Consider the following 13,431-nt stretch of genomic DNA (forward strand, 5'->3'; position numbering starts at 1 on the left):
GATGCTTTAAAGAAACTAATTAAGGAGGCCTTGCCAGAGGGAATGGTTTCAGGTTAGTGCTGGAGTATAAGCTTTGATAGCAGAATCTTCCTGGCAACTAAAAGACAGCATGGCACACCTCGGTGAACTGCTCCATCCAGACCCTTGGGAGCCTCTACCAATGGGATGGCCACCAAGGGATAAGAAGAGGGGCTACAACTGCCTTTCCCAACTTTGAGGATCACCTACACCTAGGGAACCAACTCCCATCATTCCCAGCAACTGGCTGTGTTGTCTGGAGATGGTGGGACTTGCCATCTAACGAGATCCAGGACCCACTGTTGGTAAAGGCATGTCTTAGCTAGAGGCATGACTCTTCCTCATGGGCCATAAGCATATAGCTGCTTTCCTGCAGAATGGAATATGTTCAGGTCCAAAACTCCAGACATACACCATTTTATATTTGATCCTCTAATGTTTAAGTTGTGATGGAATTGATCTACTATTTTTATACAGAATCCTGTTGGTCATTTACACCGACATTAAATGCAACAGCATAAATGGCAGCAGCAAATTGCTACTTGTTAACAAGTCACCGTTTGTATCCTCACTGTGCACCAACCAGGACTTGGTGCAGGCAAGGAACACAACTGGCTACCCATTAATTAGCAGCAATTCACATCTGCATTTTACATCTGTGCACTTACATTGACCTAAATGACAAATAGGACTCTGAGTATAGAAGTCCTAGCTCATTATTCATCTGCTCATACATCACACAAAAGAACACAATTTTTGGGAGGCAACTTCCCTCAGCTTTAGTCAGGGATGTTAAAAGTTTTTGGAAATTTATTCATTCTTAACCAAAGGCACACTCTCTCCCCTCCCCCAAATTTAAAACAATGTAAAAATTGCTGACATACATAGGCCTGTGAGATTTTTTTGCCTTTAGCAAAAAGACAAAGAAGTGTGTTTTTTCACGGACATTTCTGCCATTTGCTCATAAGATCTCTTCACAAAACAAGTGTCTTTTCTGTTTGTGTCACCAGGTACATTCACACACAGCCACTATAGAAGCCCTGGCAGATGGGTCAAAATGTAAACACCCCCTCTTAATGTTTCTAAACTTTCAGAGGTTTGTGCAAAGAGAGCAAGCAGATCTTGCAATTTTGCACAATTGCCAACTCGTGTAGTTTCCACTAATGTCCTTCTCATTAAAATGAAAGCTCTTGTCAACACTGAAAGAAAACACTTCACCATCTGAGAAGATGGAATTTTAAAAAATAGCAGCACCTTGTTCTTGTGACAGGAGAGGATCTAGAACTCTGTAACACAGGCCATGATAAGGGCTGATGGGAGGTGAGGGCTGACAAGGGTTAATGGGAGGTTCAGTTCAATAATATCTGGAAGACAACACATATTCTCTATCGCTGTACTGCAGTATTCCACATCGCCTGCCTAAAACACATGATGTATTTCTCATGGCAACACTAAATCTGGGTGTCAAGCCCCTACCTTCACCCCTGCTAGCATTCCAGTTGTGGATACACTGAAATCAAGATAAGCCAGGGTGTCAGGGTTAGAAGGTTTGTAGATCTGAGGAGGCCGCTTCTTTGGCAAATCATCTGGAGGGGAAAAAACGAAAGAATGATTCTTGCAGAACCTGCAGAAGGCAATAACGCTTTGCAAAGAGATGATCAGGGGAAAGCAAATACTACATACCTGTGTCTAATATAGGGGGCCACGTTCTGACATCCACAGCTGCTCCTGCCTCTCGTGACCGTAACAATTTACATATTAACTGTGTTGTCATTAAGCAGGCAGACCGACTCACCTGGAAGATTTCGCAAAGAAAAGCAGAGGAGGAGTAAATTAGGCAGTGCCTTACATACAAATCAGTCTATGTCACAGGAAAGTAGGTATTTAAAGCTTACTGACTGCTTGCTGTAAAATGCTTCTTTAATTACAAAGTGGGGACACTCACAGAGAGAGAGTGTGAAAAACTAGTGCATGTTTAAAGGTACAGTCATTCCAGATATTTGAATTTTAGGATTTTATTGATCTCCATTATGGACAGATCAGGAAAAAGGTATGCAAATAGCTCCACATGTCCAAGGCAGCTTGAACCTACACATCACGTTTCTTATTGCACCCATCCTCCAAAAAACACAAGGTGGTACACAAGGCTCATCAAAGTTATCCCCGCCCCCCCCCCAAACCCTGTTCCTTGTGACTAGGCTGAGGGAAGAACCTGAGAAAACTCTGTTGAGATGGCCAACTTTTACAAAAGGAGAATAGTGCCCAGATCACTAATGCCATCAGCTTGCTGTTGCTTTGTTGTTTTGGCTTCTGTAACTTTGCTGGATTCAATATTTCAAACTGCAAGCTGCTTTGCTTGCCCTGGGAGTATATATGTGTTACAAATGAATAATAAGTAAGGGTATGTTTGTGGTTCACCTTGAAGTGGAGCCTGAGAAAAGCTACTACTAGACTATGTCTAGATGGGCGGCATATAAATGCAATAAATAAATAAATAAATAAAATAAATGTTCCCAGACTCTCTGAGCCAGCACAGCAAGCAGCCGTGATGAGTTGTAGCATCTTTTCCAAGCTCTGAGCTGAAACTGGTCAGATAAAACTCTGGCTCTGGGTTTGCATTTGTTGGGTAGAAGTTATTTCCCACTTCACTATTCATATTTTGCAACATAGCACTGTGAACAGCTTTTGAAAGTAAAAGCCATTTCAAAAGCAACTTGTGGTACTCGTATGATAGGGGCAGTTGGAGGCGAGGGCTTTTTTTCGCAAGTTGGTGGAAAGGAAGTAGCACAATCCCTTCAGAAACGTCCAAGCTTTTGGAGGGAGCCTTATACTTCACCGGATGGCTGCCACTATTTAATAATCATCTTGAATAGCCAGCTGACCTCCACAATCATCTTCACAGTAGGCAACGTTGTCGCAATGTTCTGTGGATGTGGAGGTCGCACTGTTATTGGCACGCAGCCTGCGTACAAGCACCCGTAAAATGCAGCAATCAGATCTATGCCTGCATGACAAAGGAAAAGGACAGAAGGTGATGTTCTAGGTTGGGCAGAGTTTTTTTTAAAATATACATATATATATTACTATACCTTTACAAAACTACCTAATAGGTTAGGTCAAATAATAAGACAAGATAATTTTAGCAAGGTTAAATTAGTAGTTCCAGTCTTGAGCAAAGCACTGTTTCGTTTCCTTTTAATGCATTTTTAAGCTGCAACAACTAACTTAAGATAATTTTCTAACACAGCGAAATAGTTGAGGAAGCCCTTAAAAGGAGAAATTGATGAACTAAAGATTTCAGATACTCCACTAGGCCCCGTGTTATTTGGAGTTAGGTGGGCAGTGATGACATTCCTATATGAAATGCCCTCTCCTGCGAAGTTTGCCTACAAGCCCACTTTTGATTGTTCTAGCTTGAGTTATTTTGCCCATGTATTCCAGGCTTTTCACATTCTTTGAGATTCTGCTAATTGGTTTTGAGAGCACCACCATTTTTAGACATTTACGTTGAATTTTATATACCCTCCCTCTATTTTAGGTACGTAGTTCTGAGAGGTTTGTAGTGAAGAGTGGCACAGAAATAGTCTACTTAGAATAATAATGTTCAAAATAGAATATCTGAACTACTATTGACCTATACGCTACAAAATAAAGTGCACATATAGTAAAAACACTACAGCAATACCTTTTTATTCAGTTATTTAACATTTGTAAAGTGTCTTGAGGGCCCTTTAAATTGGCCCAGAGGCAATGCCAGCCAGCCAGTATATAAACATTTAAAATTATTTTAAATATATATATTTCAGGACTCCTTAACTAAACAAATCGACTTTAAAAATGGAAACACATGCAGCCTGAAAGTCAATGGCTCAGACAACATGTGTAATAAAATATTTGCAAATTGCAATGAAAATAACCCACAACCTTTCTGTTTTATAAAAGGTTCTTACTGGGACCTTGATGAGTTTTCAGGTTGTTATATTTTACTCATTTAGCTGGGGATAACCACCACTGAATTCCCTAGGATCTACTTCAAAACATGCATGCAGTAACCTTCCTCAACCTGATAACACTTCAGCTGTGTTGACCTATAACTCCCACAATTCCATAACCAATTATAACGCAAGTTGGAGTCCAATATATCTGGAGGGACCTCTTCTGAGGAATGCTAACGTATAGCATTGATTATGCTGTGTAATTCTCATAGCTCACTATAACAGAAATAATGTGCAATCATTTTGACCCTGAAACGTAAATATGATTGTCATCCTTCTTTATGTATAAGTTATGGGGAGTGGGCAACCGTCTCTCTGGCTCTGTTTACAGATTCAAGACAACTGTAGTAAACACAATCTCAGGATCTCTTATCATGCAGTACCTTCTTGAAACATGATGCATTAAGCAAGTTTGGTTTAGACTGCTATTTTGAGCTCAAGACAGTTCTAGTAATAACAAAGTTGTATACAAACAAATAGGAAAGGATGGCCAAGGCTAAGTTAAACTTCTTAAATTCCATATGGTCATAGTTTTTAACTAATTTTACGCACAATGATTCCCTCCCCCCCCCCAATTCTCCTATAACCGAAGGTCCCATTTACAACAACATTTACAAATCTTCTGGAAACACCCATGTTCTTTACCTGGTGGGTAGACTAAAGCAACATGATCACCATCTTGTAAGTGTCCCCTTTCCATCAACATAACTGCTATCTTTTCAGCTCGTTTATGCAGCTGAACACATGTTAAAGAGTTTGCTATTGTACCCTGTGTTGAGGAAAAAGCAGAGATATTGCATTAAAAAAGAAAAAGAAAAATGAAAAGTTGACTTCTAGCCAAGCCATTAATCGCTGGGCACATGAGCCCTTAACTGGGCATAATTCATAATATTCCACCCCATTGAAGTATCTACTCTGCTATTTCTTTCTCCTCTTTCCCACCAAAGTTTATTTGATAGCAGAAGATGATACCATCTCCAGCGGACCATCTACTAAGGTCCTAAATACATAGCACTGTTCAGGGCCTCTAGCAGCTATAGGAAAATGTAACTCCCACGAATCCCAGCACTCATGCTATCCAGGTCCGAGCCAAATAACCTTAGGTAGTGCCCACACTCAAATACAGTCCCTTGAAATAACACAATCTGGAGCTTAATGGAGGCTCCACGGACAGCATTCCCTCACTGTTTTTGAAAAATAGGAAAGGGAAGGCTTCAAGCCCTGATGGAGCCTCAGTTTCAGAATAGTATCTGACTGAATAAATATACCGTATATGTTACAAAAACAGTTTAAGAGGGGCTAATGGAATTCTCTGAATCACTCATCCGAATCAGCTCATTGTCAAGACAGAGGAAGCATTGCTTTCTCTAGCAGCAGCTCAGTATGCAGGCTCTGCATATTAAGACAGCGATCTGGAAAAATAAAAGAGGTCTGCCTAAAAAGGGGCGTTCCTCGAAGTTTCTCTCTTCATTAGCTTGCACTGGAAGTTTCTTTCTTGCATTGGAAGAAAGACAGCTGGCAAAGGAATTGCTTTAAGAGAGGGGTGAAAAGGCTGACGGGGGACAAAACAGAAGCTTGCACTGAAAATACTAGAGAAAGACTAGGAACCCTCAACAGGTTGTGCCCATTGAGGCAAGTGATCGTATCTCTTCCTAGGGAATAATGGAAGTAAAACAAATAATGTTACTCAAGGCTCTTGGGAGACTAAGTCATATCTGCACAAAAAGCTTTAACTGGCATAATAAACTATTACCACAATGCATTTGCGTCCATTGCAACTCACAATTGGATTTAGTTTTTTGTGTGTGGGTGATCTTGGTTCTTGCGAGTCCTCAGTCACTTCATCATTTTCATTTCTTGTGGTAGGCAATGCCGGAATTAACAGGGTCTTACCTGCCAACCATAATGTAGCTATCCCTGGGGACCTCTCTTCCTCACAAAGATAAGGAAACCCCTGGTGATGCTTATGAACAGAGCTTAGAAGTAACTACAGTGGCGCCTCGCTTAACGATTGCCCCGCATTATGACGAAATCGCTGTACGACTATCAAAACGATGGTCTAAATAGGTTTTTTTTTTCGCTTTGCGATGATCGTTTCCCTGCTTTGAGAACCGATTCTTCGCAAAATGATGTTTTTTTAACAGCTGATCGGCGGTTTCAAATGGCCGCTGGGTGCTTAAAATGACTCCCCGTTATGTTTAGGGACGGACTCCTTGCTATACAGGCAGAGAAAATGGCTGCCCTATGGAGGATCTTCGCTGGACTGTGAGTTTTTACCCCATTGGAACGCATTGAATGGGTTTCAATGCGTTTCAGTGGGGTTTTTAATTTCGTTTTACGATGTTTTAGCTTAACGGCGATTTTCCTGGAATGGATTATTGTCGTTAAGTGAGGCACCACTGTAGCTTGTTTCTACCTCAAGAGGATCCTCCCACAAGCAATAAAAACTTATTTCAACAGAGGAGCCACAAAAAGAAGCAAAATTAACTGAGGGAATTTTGCACATTTTGAAGCTCCTAATGCCATTTAATGTCTCAAATCATATACAAAGGTAACAGACATATCCCAGTAATTATTAAGAGGAAACTCATCCTTTAACACGAGCACATCTCGTAAAGATAAGTCCATAATAAACTGTTCACCTCACTGATTGGGTTTCCTGCACACTAGAATGGAAGTGTATTGTCTGTATTTGTTGCTGTGCCTGGGTTTTGCAGAACAGGAAATGTTTATGTGATTATCTTAACTTGCGGCAATTCCAAACTGAAATGTCCACCAATTGTGTTAAACCAATATAAAAACAGAGTAGGATTTAGCTATCATATTAAACACAAATTATGTACACAGAAATCATGTATTAACTATATTGTAAGCAATACTGCCCATGTATAAATTTCACATGTGTAAGAAAAAAAAGATACTCCTAATTAAAGCTCCATAGAAAAGAACCCTATTCTCATGAAGATTTCCAGAAGCTTCAGCATTTTGCAGGTAATGTAGATGACCTCCCCTCTTTGTAGTACAGTTAATTTTGGAAGATTTATCTACTACTTAAGTGTTTCCACCAAATTATTGCTTTAAGTGGAACTGCCTTCAAGGGCCAAGTGTGTAAAAAATAAATCTTCATAATGTAAATAAATTCTGCATAGACTTACCCTACAATTTAGTAATGTGTAAAGCACATGGTCAGGAGTTGTTTGCGCCCTCCACTGTAAGACTTCTGAAAGAAATAGGAACTGGAGAGAAAACAATACGGAAAAGAGGTATGAGGGGGAAAAAATACTCCATCTGCCATCTTGTAGCACACATACATTGCAATTCTATGAATTAAGAAGTTTTACTGAGTTCATTAAGACAGACATGGCCATTGGATAACAGACAAGAAGCTGTACTGTTTACCACTAAACACTACCGTGAATTTTATACATCCATACATCATGTTATTATGAGGGTGAAAAAAACTTAAGAAATGTTACCATATAAATATTTTAAAATAAAAACACATATATTCAAAAAGTTGCTCCAAGTTAAACGCATTTCTAGGGATTATGAAGTGCATTTTAAAACTGAGCACTAAACATAACATTTGTTTTTAACATTTGTTACAGTATATCAGGCCCCTTCTGATTTAGGGTGACCCTATAGTGGTGCCTCGCTTAACGAGCACTTCGTTTAACAACAAATCCGCATAGCGGCGATTTTTTGCGATCGCAAAAGCGATTGCATTGCGATGATTTAAATGATAAAAAATCGCTTTGCGATGATCGGTAAGCTGTTTCGCTTACCAATTTTCGCATAGCGATGTTTTTAGAACAGCTGGTCGGCTGTTCCAAAATGGCCACCGGATAAATAAAATGGCCACCCGCTGTGTTTTTGCCTGGATTCCTTGCTTACCGGGCAGCGAAAATGGCCGCCATATGGAGGATTTTTGCTTTAAGGTGAGTTTTTTGCCCATAGGAATGCATTAAACGGGTTTTAATGCATTCCTATGGGCTTTTTTTTGCATAGTGAAGAATCCTTATAGCGACGTTTTTTGCTGCACGGATTATTGTCGCTATGCGGGGCACCACTGTATATGAATTATGTCCAGTAGAAACTGTCACTAAAAGCTAAGCTCGGTCCTTGGGAAACTAAAAGCTACTGCTTCTTTTATTGAGTCTGTCCATTTCAGATTTCTATTCTGCATTTTCTCTGGGGAATCGTAAGGTGTATACAAAGGATTCCCTAGAGTTACCCACCCAGGTGCTGACCAGTGAGTGCTTAGCTTCAGCAAGTGCGATGCTTCCCATGCCTTTAGACCATTCCTAGGGACCGCAACATCAATTCATCTTTCACCAGTTGTAAAAACAATTAAATAGGATAAAATGTGCATTTATATAGGATACTCCAATGTGATGTTCCTGAACTAGGGAACAGCATATGTCTCGTGAATGAGATAGACATTCCACCAGGTTGACTGGGACTTTATTTCAGAATCTATTTATATTAAATATGTAAAACCTGCATTTACAACAAGTATTGAAAGCAAACGTCAACCATTTAAAAAAGCAAATGTCAAGCTCTACAGATGAAATGAAAGCTATTTTCTATTCTAGTTTTTGTTCATGCCCCTCCCTGCCTAATAGATACTACAAGTACAGTTGCAATGTTCTGTGAAGCTCCTGATCATAAACATGGAAGATGTGCCATGTTACCTTTCTGGCTTGATCGTTATCTTCAATTTGCCCCAAGTCTCTGCCACTTGCCTGCGCAATTCTTTTTCCAGAGACCAGATTCCCCACCATCACAGAGGCAGGGCCAATTTCTAGAACGTGTACGAAATGGGTTAATAGCAGACTTTAAAACCAACACACACATGAACAAATTATAAAATGCAACATTCAGATATTCTTCTCCTCCCATCTGGGGGTGACACCCACTCACTCTGATGCAAAGTCTACAACTTCAGTTAAGAACAACACATGGCACATGACAAAGCACAAGAGTTCAATTAGTGGGAGTCACAATGATTCCGGGAGGGGTTGCTGCAATTTCATACCAGATTATAAGCACAGAGTATGTCTCTGTCCTCAGTCTACCCTGAGGGAGGTACCATTATTCAGCAACATACACTGTGACGATGAAGATGAAGGCAGCCAAAGAATATGATGAATCCAAGGGATTCACCAAGTGATATAGTGCCAGGGAATGGCTCTGCTTTTGTTCTCTGAGCTGGACAAACTGGGCCACAATCAGCCCTAACAAATACCATCTAAGAAGCACACGAGACGGACTGAAACTTACTCACTGACACATATTTGGCAAGCAAATACCAAGTGAAAGAGCACCACAACCAAGGAAAAAAACCACAAATCAGTACAAAACTTCTGGATAGCTCCAGATAGTCCGGAACCTAGCTATGTCAACTCACGCAATGTGAAGAATAGTCAAGCTTTTCACTCTAGAGAATTCCCAAACCTCCCTACACCATCACATGAGTAGAGGACAACTACAAAAGCTTTAAGTTTTTCCCCCATAGGTCATATTAATGCCACCGGTTAGTGGGATTTTACCTCCAATCATCAAACTCAGCTAATGCTCCCTAGCACTTGAGAAGCAGGGGAGATTAAATGATTCAAGATAACTAGGTGTCACAGGAAGGAAATTTCTCCTCAACAAGGCTAGTTTTTCTGGAATCTGAACTCAAGGGTTCTGGGAGAGGCACTAATGAATCCTTAGCCACAAGATCCCGGCTGTCCTTTCGCAGCAACTCCACACAGTCTTACCCCTGATTTGTATGGCCCACTGGATCGCAGTTGTTTTCTTGAAAGATAAATTCAATTATCTCTCGAATATTTATGCATTACAGGTAAAGAACACACTCCACTGACTGGTGAAAAAGGTAGCAACCACACAACCACGAATAAATAAGCATCTTGTGATCATGACATCCTTTCTGCAGTACTCCTGAGCCACTCCTACAGGCAGTGAAAACATTCAATAAATCACATTATTTATGGCTCCATTAAGCTTACCTGGCTGTTTTTGTCTTGGTTTAGGCAGGTTTGTTACACAGGTGTGTGGACACATCAGCACATTACAGGGATGCAATGCTCCTTCCAGGAACAGCTGTTTCGTTTCTGATAAGTGGATTCCACCTAGAGGTGTCTTTGGGAGTGTGTTTGCGGGCACCAGCGCGAGGCAGTAAACACCCACTTGATGTATACTGTCTATCGCCTAAAAGGTGTTAAAACAAAAAGGTGAAAGTTAATTTTATCCTTCCACCTGGAACTTTTAAAATTGGCTAGTCTTTATTAACCAATGGTTGGGATCCTACGGGTTGAAAACCTTTGATCAGCAACAATTGGTCACTGCTGCTGACATCACTCCCACTGTGCAACAGAATTTCTCCCATTTATTTAATTCATTTGTTTAAAGTATTTGTGAGTTTGTGGTTCTGTCTTCCAGGGCACCCAAAGCGACGCATAATGAAAACACTATTTAAAAACAGATCAAAAATCAATTTAAAACACAAATTTAAAAAAACCATTTCAAAAGCCAAAGACCCACAGGAAATAGCAGTTTGGTTACCTGCAAGATTTTAATAGAAGACTTTCAGATACCTTTTCTACAGCCAAGTGGACTATGAGACATGTGTAACTGAAAGTAATCAATAGCGTCCCTTCCTCCATCCCCTACTCTATCTCCTGCACTAATGTCTGGGAAAGCTTTTCTAAGAGTCAAAGATGCACAGGTGGTGATCTCACTTGAGCAACCTGAAGTTTGTTTTCAAAGACGTAACAGCATGCTGTTGGGGTGGATATCAGTGAGGGTCCAAGAGATAAATTCCAAACAAGGTAAGTTTTGCAAACACTGATTCAATTCCACACTGTTGAATTAATTCTGCTACTAAACAGGAGGCATCAAAGTGACTAGAGAATTAATCCATTCAAAACAAACAAACGCGCACACACAAGCTAACTGAGAAAACAGTGTTTTGTTGAACAGAAAAAAGCTTTTCTGGGGGGGTTGTTCTTCTAAAATACCGTTGCTTTAGTCGACTCTACTAAACCCAACACACAGTAAAGGGCAAAAAGCCACCCACTGCTGTCTCTGACTGTAACTCTTGATTCTCTCCCCACCCCACTACATGGAGATGATTTTCACATGGCCAAGTGGCCAGGGGGGAAAAAGAGGAGGAAGAGAGGATATGTCTGTCATAAAGCAGATCTTTCCCTCCGTCCTTTAATGCTTTCCACACCACTGATGTTTGAACCAGACACTTTGCAGGGCAGTGTCCTTTGTTACAGTGTGAAAGAGTCAAATACATTGCTAATCTTGTGGGAGTGGTCAAACAAGCAAGAAAAAAGTATAATCTTTTCATCACAGATGAAGATTTTGTGAACTAGAGCCCATTTCTTCAAAAGCATGGAAGAAGTGGTCCTTCACTGGAAAGAGCCTTTTTTTCACGCAATGGTGAAAATAACTTTTTAAACAGCGAGAGGAATAACTATACAGACTTCCATAGTAGGACTCAAACACCAACTGGAACAATACATCCATCATTCCTGGTGTTTTTCCAAAAAATAATATGGGCACAGGATGCATAAGTATTTGCTTTGCTGCAATTACATGGGTTGGGAAGCAAGTGAATACAACACGTCATAGGCAAGTGTGGCCATGTGGAAAGAAACCCTCAGGCATTATTTAGCAAGAGAACAAACGTGCTTGAATGATCATTTAAGCAGCTTCCTTCCAAATGGAACTACAGTAGCCATGAGCTAAATGCACAGCCTGGCAAGGCAAGGCAAAGCAAAACACTAGTGGCAAACAATTCATAGGGGAATTGTTAATTCTTTTGCTGCACTGAGGCCTGAATACGGCTTACTTTAAATATCTCCTAAAAACCTGGCTTTTCTGGGAACCTTCTAGACCATGCCTTAGACTCCATACCACATCATAAATAAACCAAAGTTTGTGTAACTGAAATTAATGCCTATTGTTGCCCATTTACCCAGGAGTCCCGGTTGGTCGAAAATATTTTGGGATCTGAAGTGAATTTTTAGGGAAAGACGGTGCTCCCACCTCTATTTCCATGTACAAATGCTGACCAGCCTGGTGATAGGACTATGTGCTCCAATGTATCTGAAAGGACCTTTCTAGTTTAGGATGTATAGAGGAGAATGTATGACACACATAGCTTGCTCACTGACCAACAGCATCCACCAACTTGGTAGCCGGCACATTTTGCCAAATGATAAGGACTGACCTACTTCTATCTCTACGTCTATCCTTTTCCACCACTGAATTACAGATTGCAAGTTTGTCTGGCATTTCGTGAAACTTCATCCATGTTGCTAGTTCTACAATCATTACATTACACTCTCCTGTCCTTCATCTCAAATTGCTCAGATTTGCCCCCAAAGCAGGATAAACTGGTAGGCATAAGACTGACAGTCTGTTTTGTTTGTGGTCGGTTCAACTCTGTAGTGAATGGCATTTCGATTAATATTTCCAGAAAGAGGTGAAACACCCGGCCATCCACATTTTCCATTTGATCCTGCTGGATACCATTTTTGCAAAAAAAAAAAATATATATATATATACCTGCAGCACTCTGCTCATCCACTGAAAGCTGTCTTCTTCTGTAGAGTCTGGCCTTTGCTCGGCCACAATAACTATCCTCTCATCATGAAGGACACTCACTGAAAACACTGCTATTCTGTGGGATGCATAAACCAAGACAAGTTGGATGAGTAAGAATATCAAATGTAGAGAAAAGCTGGATTTCATTATCCTCTGAGACACATCACTTTTTAGCTACACAACAGTGACAACTGGAGCGCCTTCTCTTTTTTTCATTTAGAAAATGACAGCTGCAGTGAACACCTACACACTTTTAAAACAGAGCACTGCATGGCTGGAGGACAGCTATTACAAAACCTAGCTTATTCCAGTTTTCCAGAGAATGGCACAGAAGACACTGTAGAAGATGCCCTGCACTCTCTAAGGTCAGAACTCACTAAGAGAGGCAGAGTAGTGACTTTTGGAACTGTGTAAAGGTCACTACTATCTAAATTACACCTCACTGTTGAATTGCACAGGTCTGAATAGCATGGTTTGGGTTAGACACGGATTTTTTAAAAAATAAATAAATAAATACCTAAATAAATATATAAATACTGTGCCCCTGGCCACCCAGAACCCCATGAGGTCAACACCAAAGGTGTCAAAGTGGTTTGCTTGCCCCCAGACACAACATCTCTAATTCAGCCTCTAGATCAGGGGGGTCATAAAGTCCTTCAAGGCTCATTTTACACATTATCCTATGTGGAAAAGATTGCCCACGCTATGGAAGAAAACCCCAATAGAGAGAACTGTTCTCTCTCTCTCTCTCTTTCTCTCTCTCTCTCTCTCTCTCTCTGTGTATCAGCTTTTT

The 13,431-nt window shown here is 40.5% G+C and overlaps 1 protein-coding gene across 4 annotated transcripts in view; it reads right to left on the minus strand.

The window, feature by feature from the left end:
- Positions 1-13,431, minus strand: part of DIP2C (DIP2 acetate--CoA ligase C (putative)) — a 308,258-nt gene that overhangs the window by 35,514 nt on the left and 259,313 nt on the right. For all 4 annotated transcript variants that reach the window (XM_073002910.2, XM_073002909.2, XM_073002908.2 and 1 more), the window contains 8 exons: positions 12,600-12,714; positions 10,028-10,229; positions 8,708-8,817; positions 7,169-7,249; positions 4,659-4,782; positions 2,901-3,022; positions 1,702-1,813; positions 1,495-1,604 (listed from right to left, as the gene is read on the minus strand). In XM_073002910.2, the coding sequence (XP_072859011.1) occupies positions 1,495-1,604; positions 1,702-1,813; positions 2,901-3,022; positions 4,659-4,782; positions 7,169-7,249; positions 8,708-8,817; positions 10,028-10,229; positions 12,600-12,714 (976 nt within the window). The remainder of the gene's footprint in view (positions 1-1,494; positions 1,605-1,701; positions 1,814-2,900; positions 3,023-4,658; positions 4,783-7,168; positions 7,250-8,707; positions 8,818-10,027; positions 10,230-12,599; positions 12,715-13,431) is intronic.

This window comes from Pogona vitticeps, chromosome 6, assembly GCF_051106095.1.
Source record: "Pogona vitticeps strain Pit_001003342236 chromosome 6, PviZW2.1, whole genome shotgun sequence".
In the NCBI taxonomy this organism is placed as follows: Eukaryota; Metazoa; Chordata; class Lepidosauria; order Squamata; family Agamidae; genus Pogona; species Pogona vitticeps.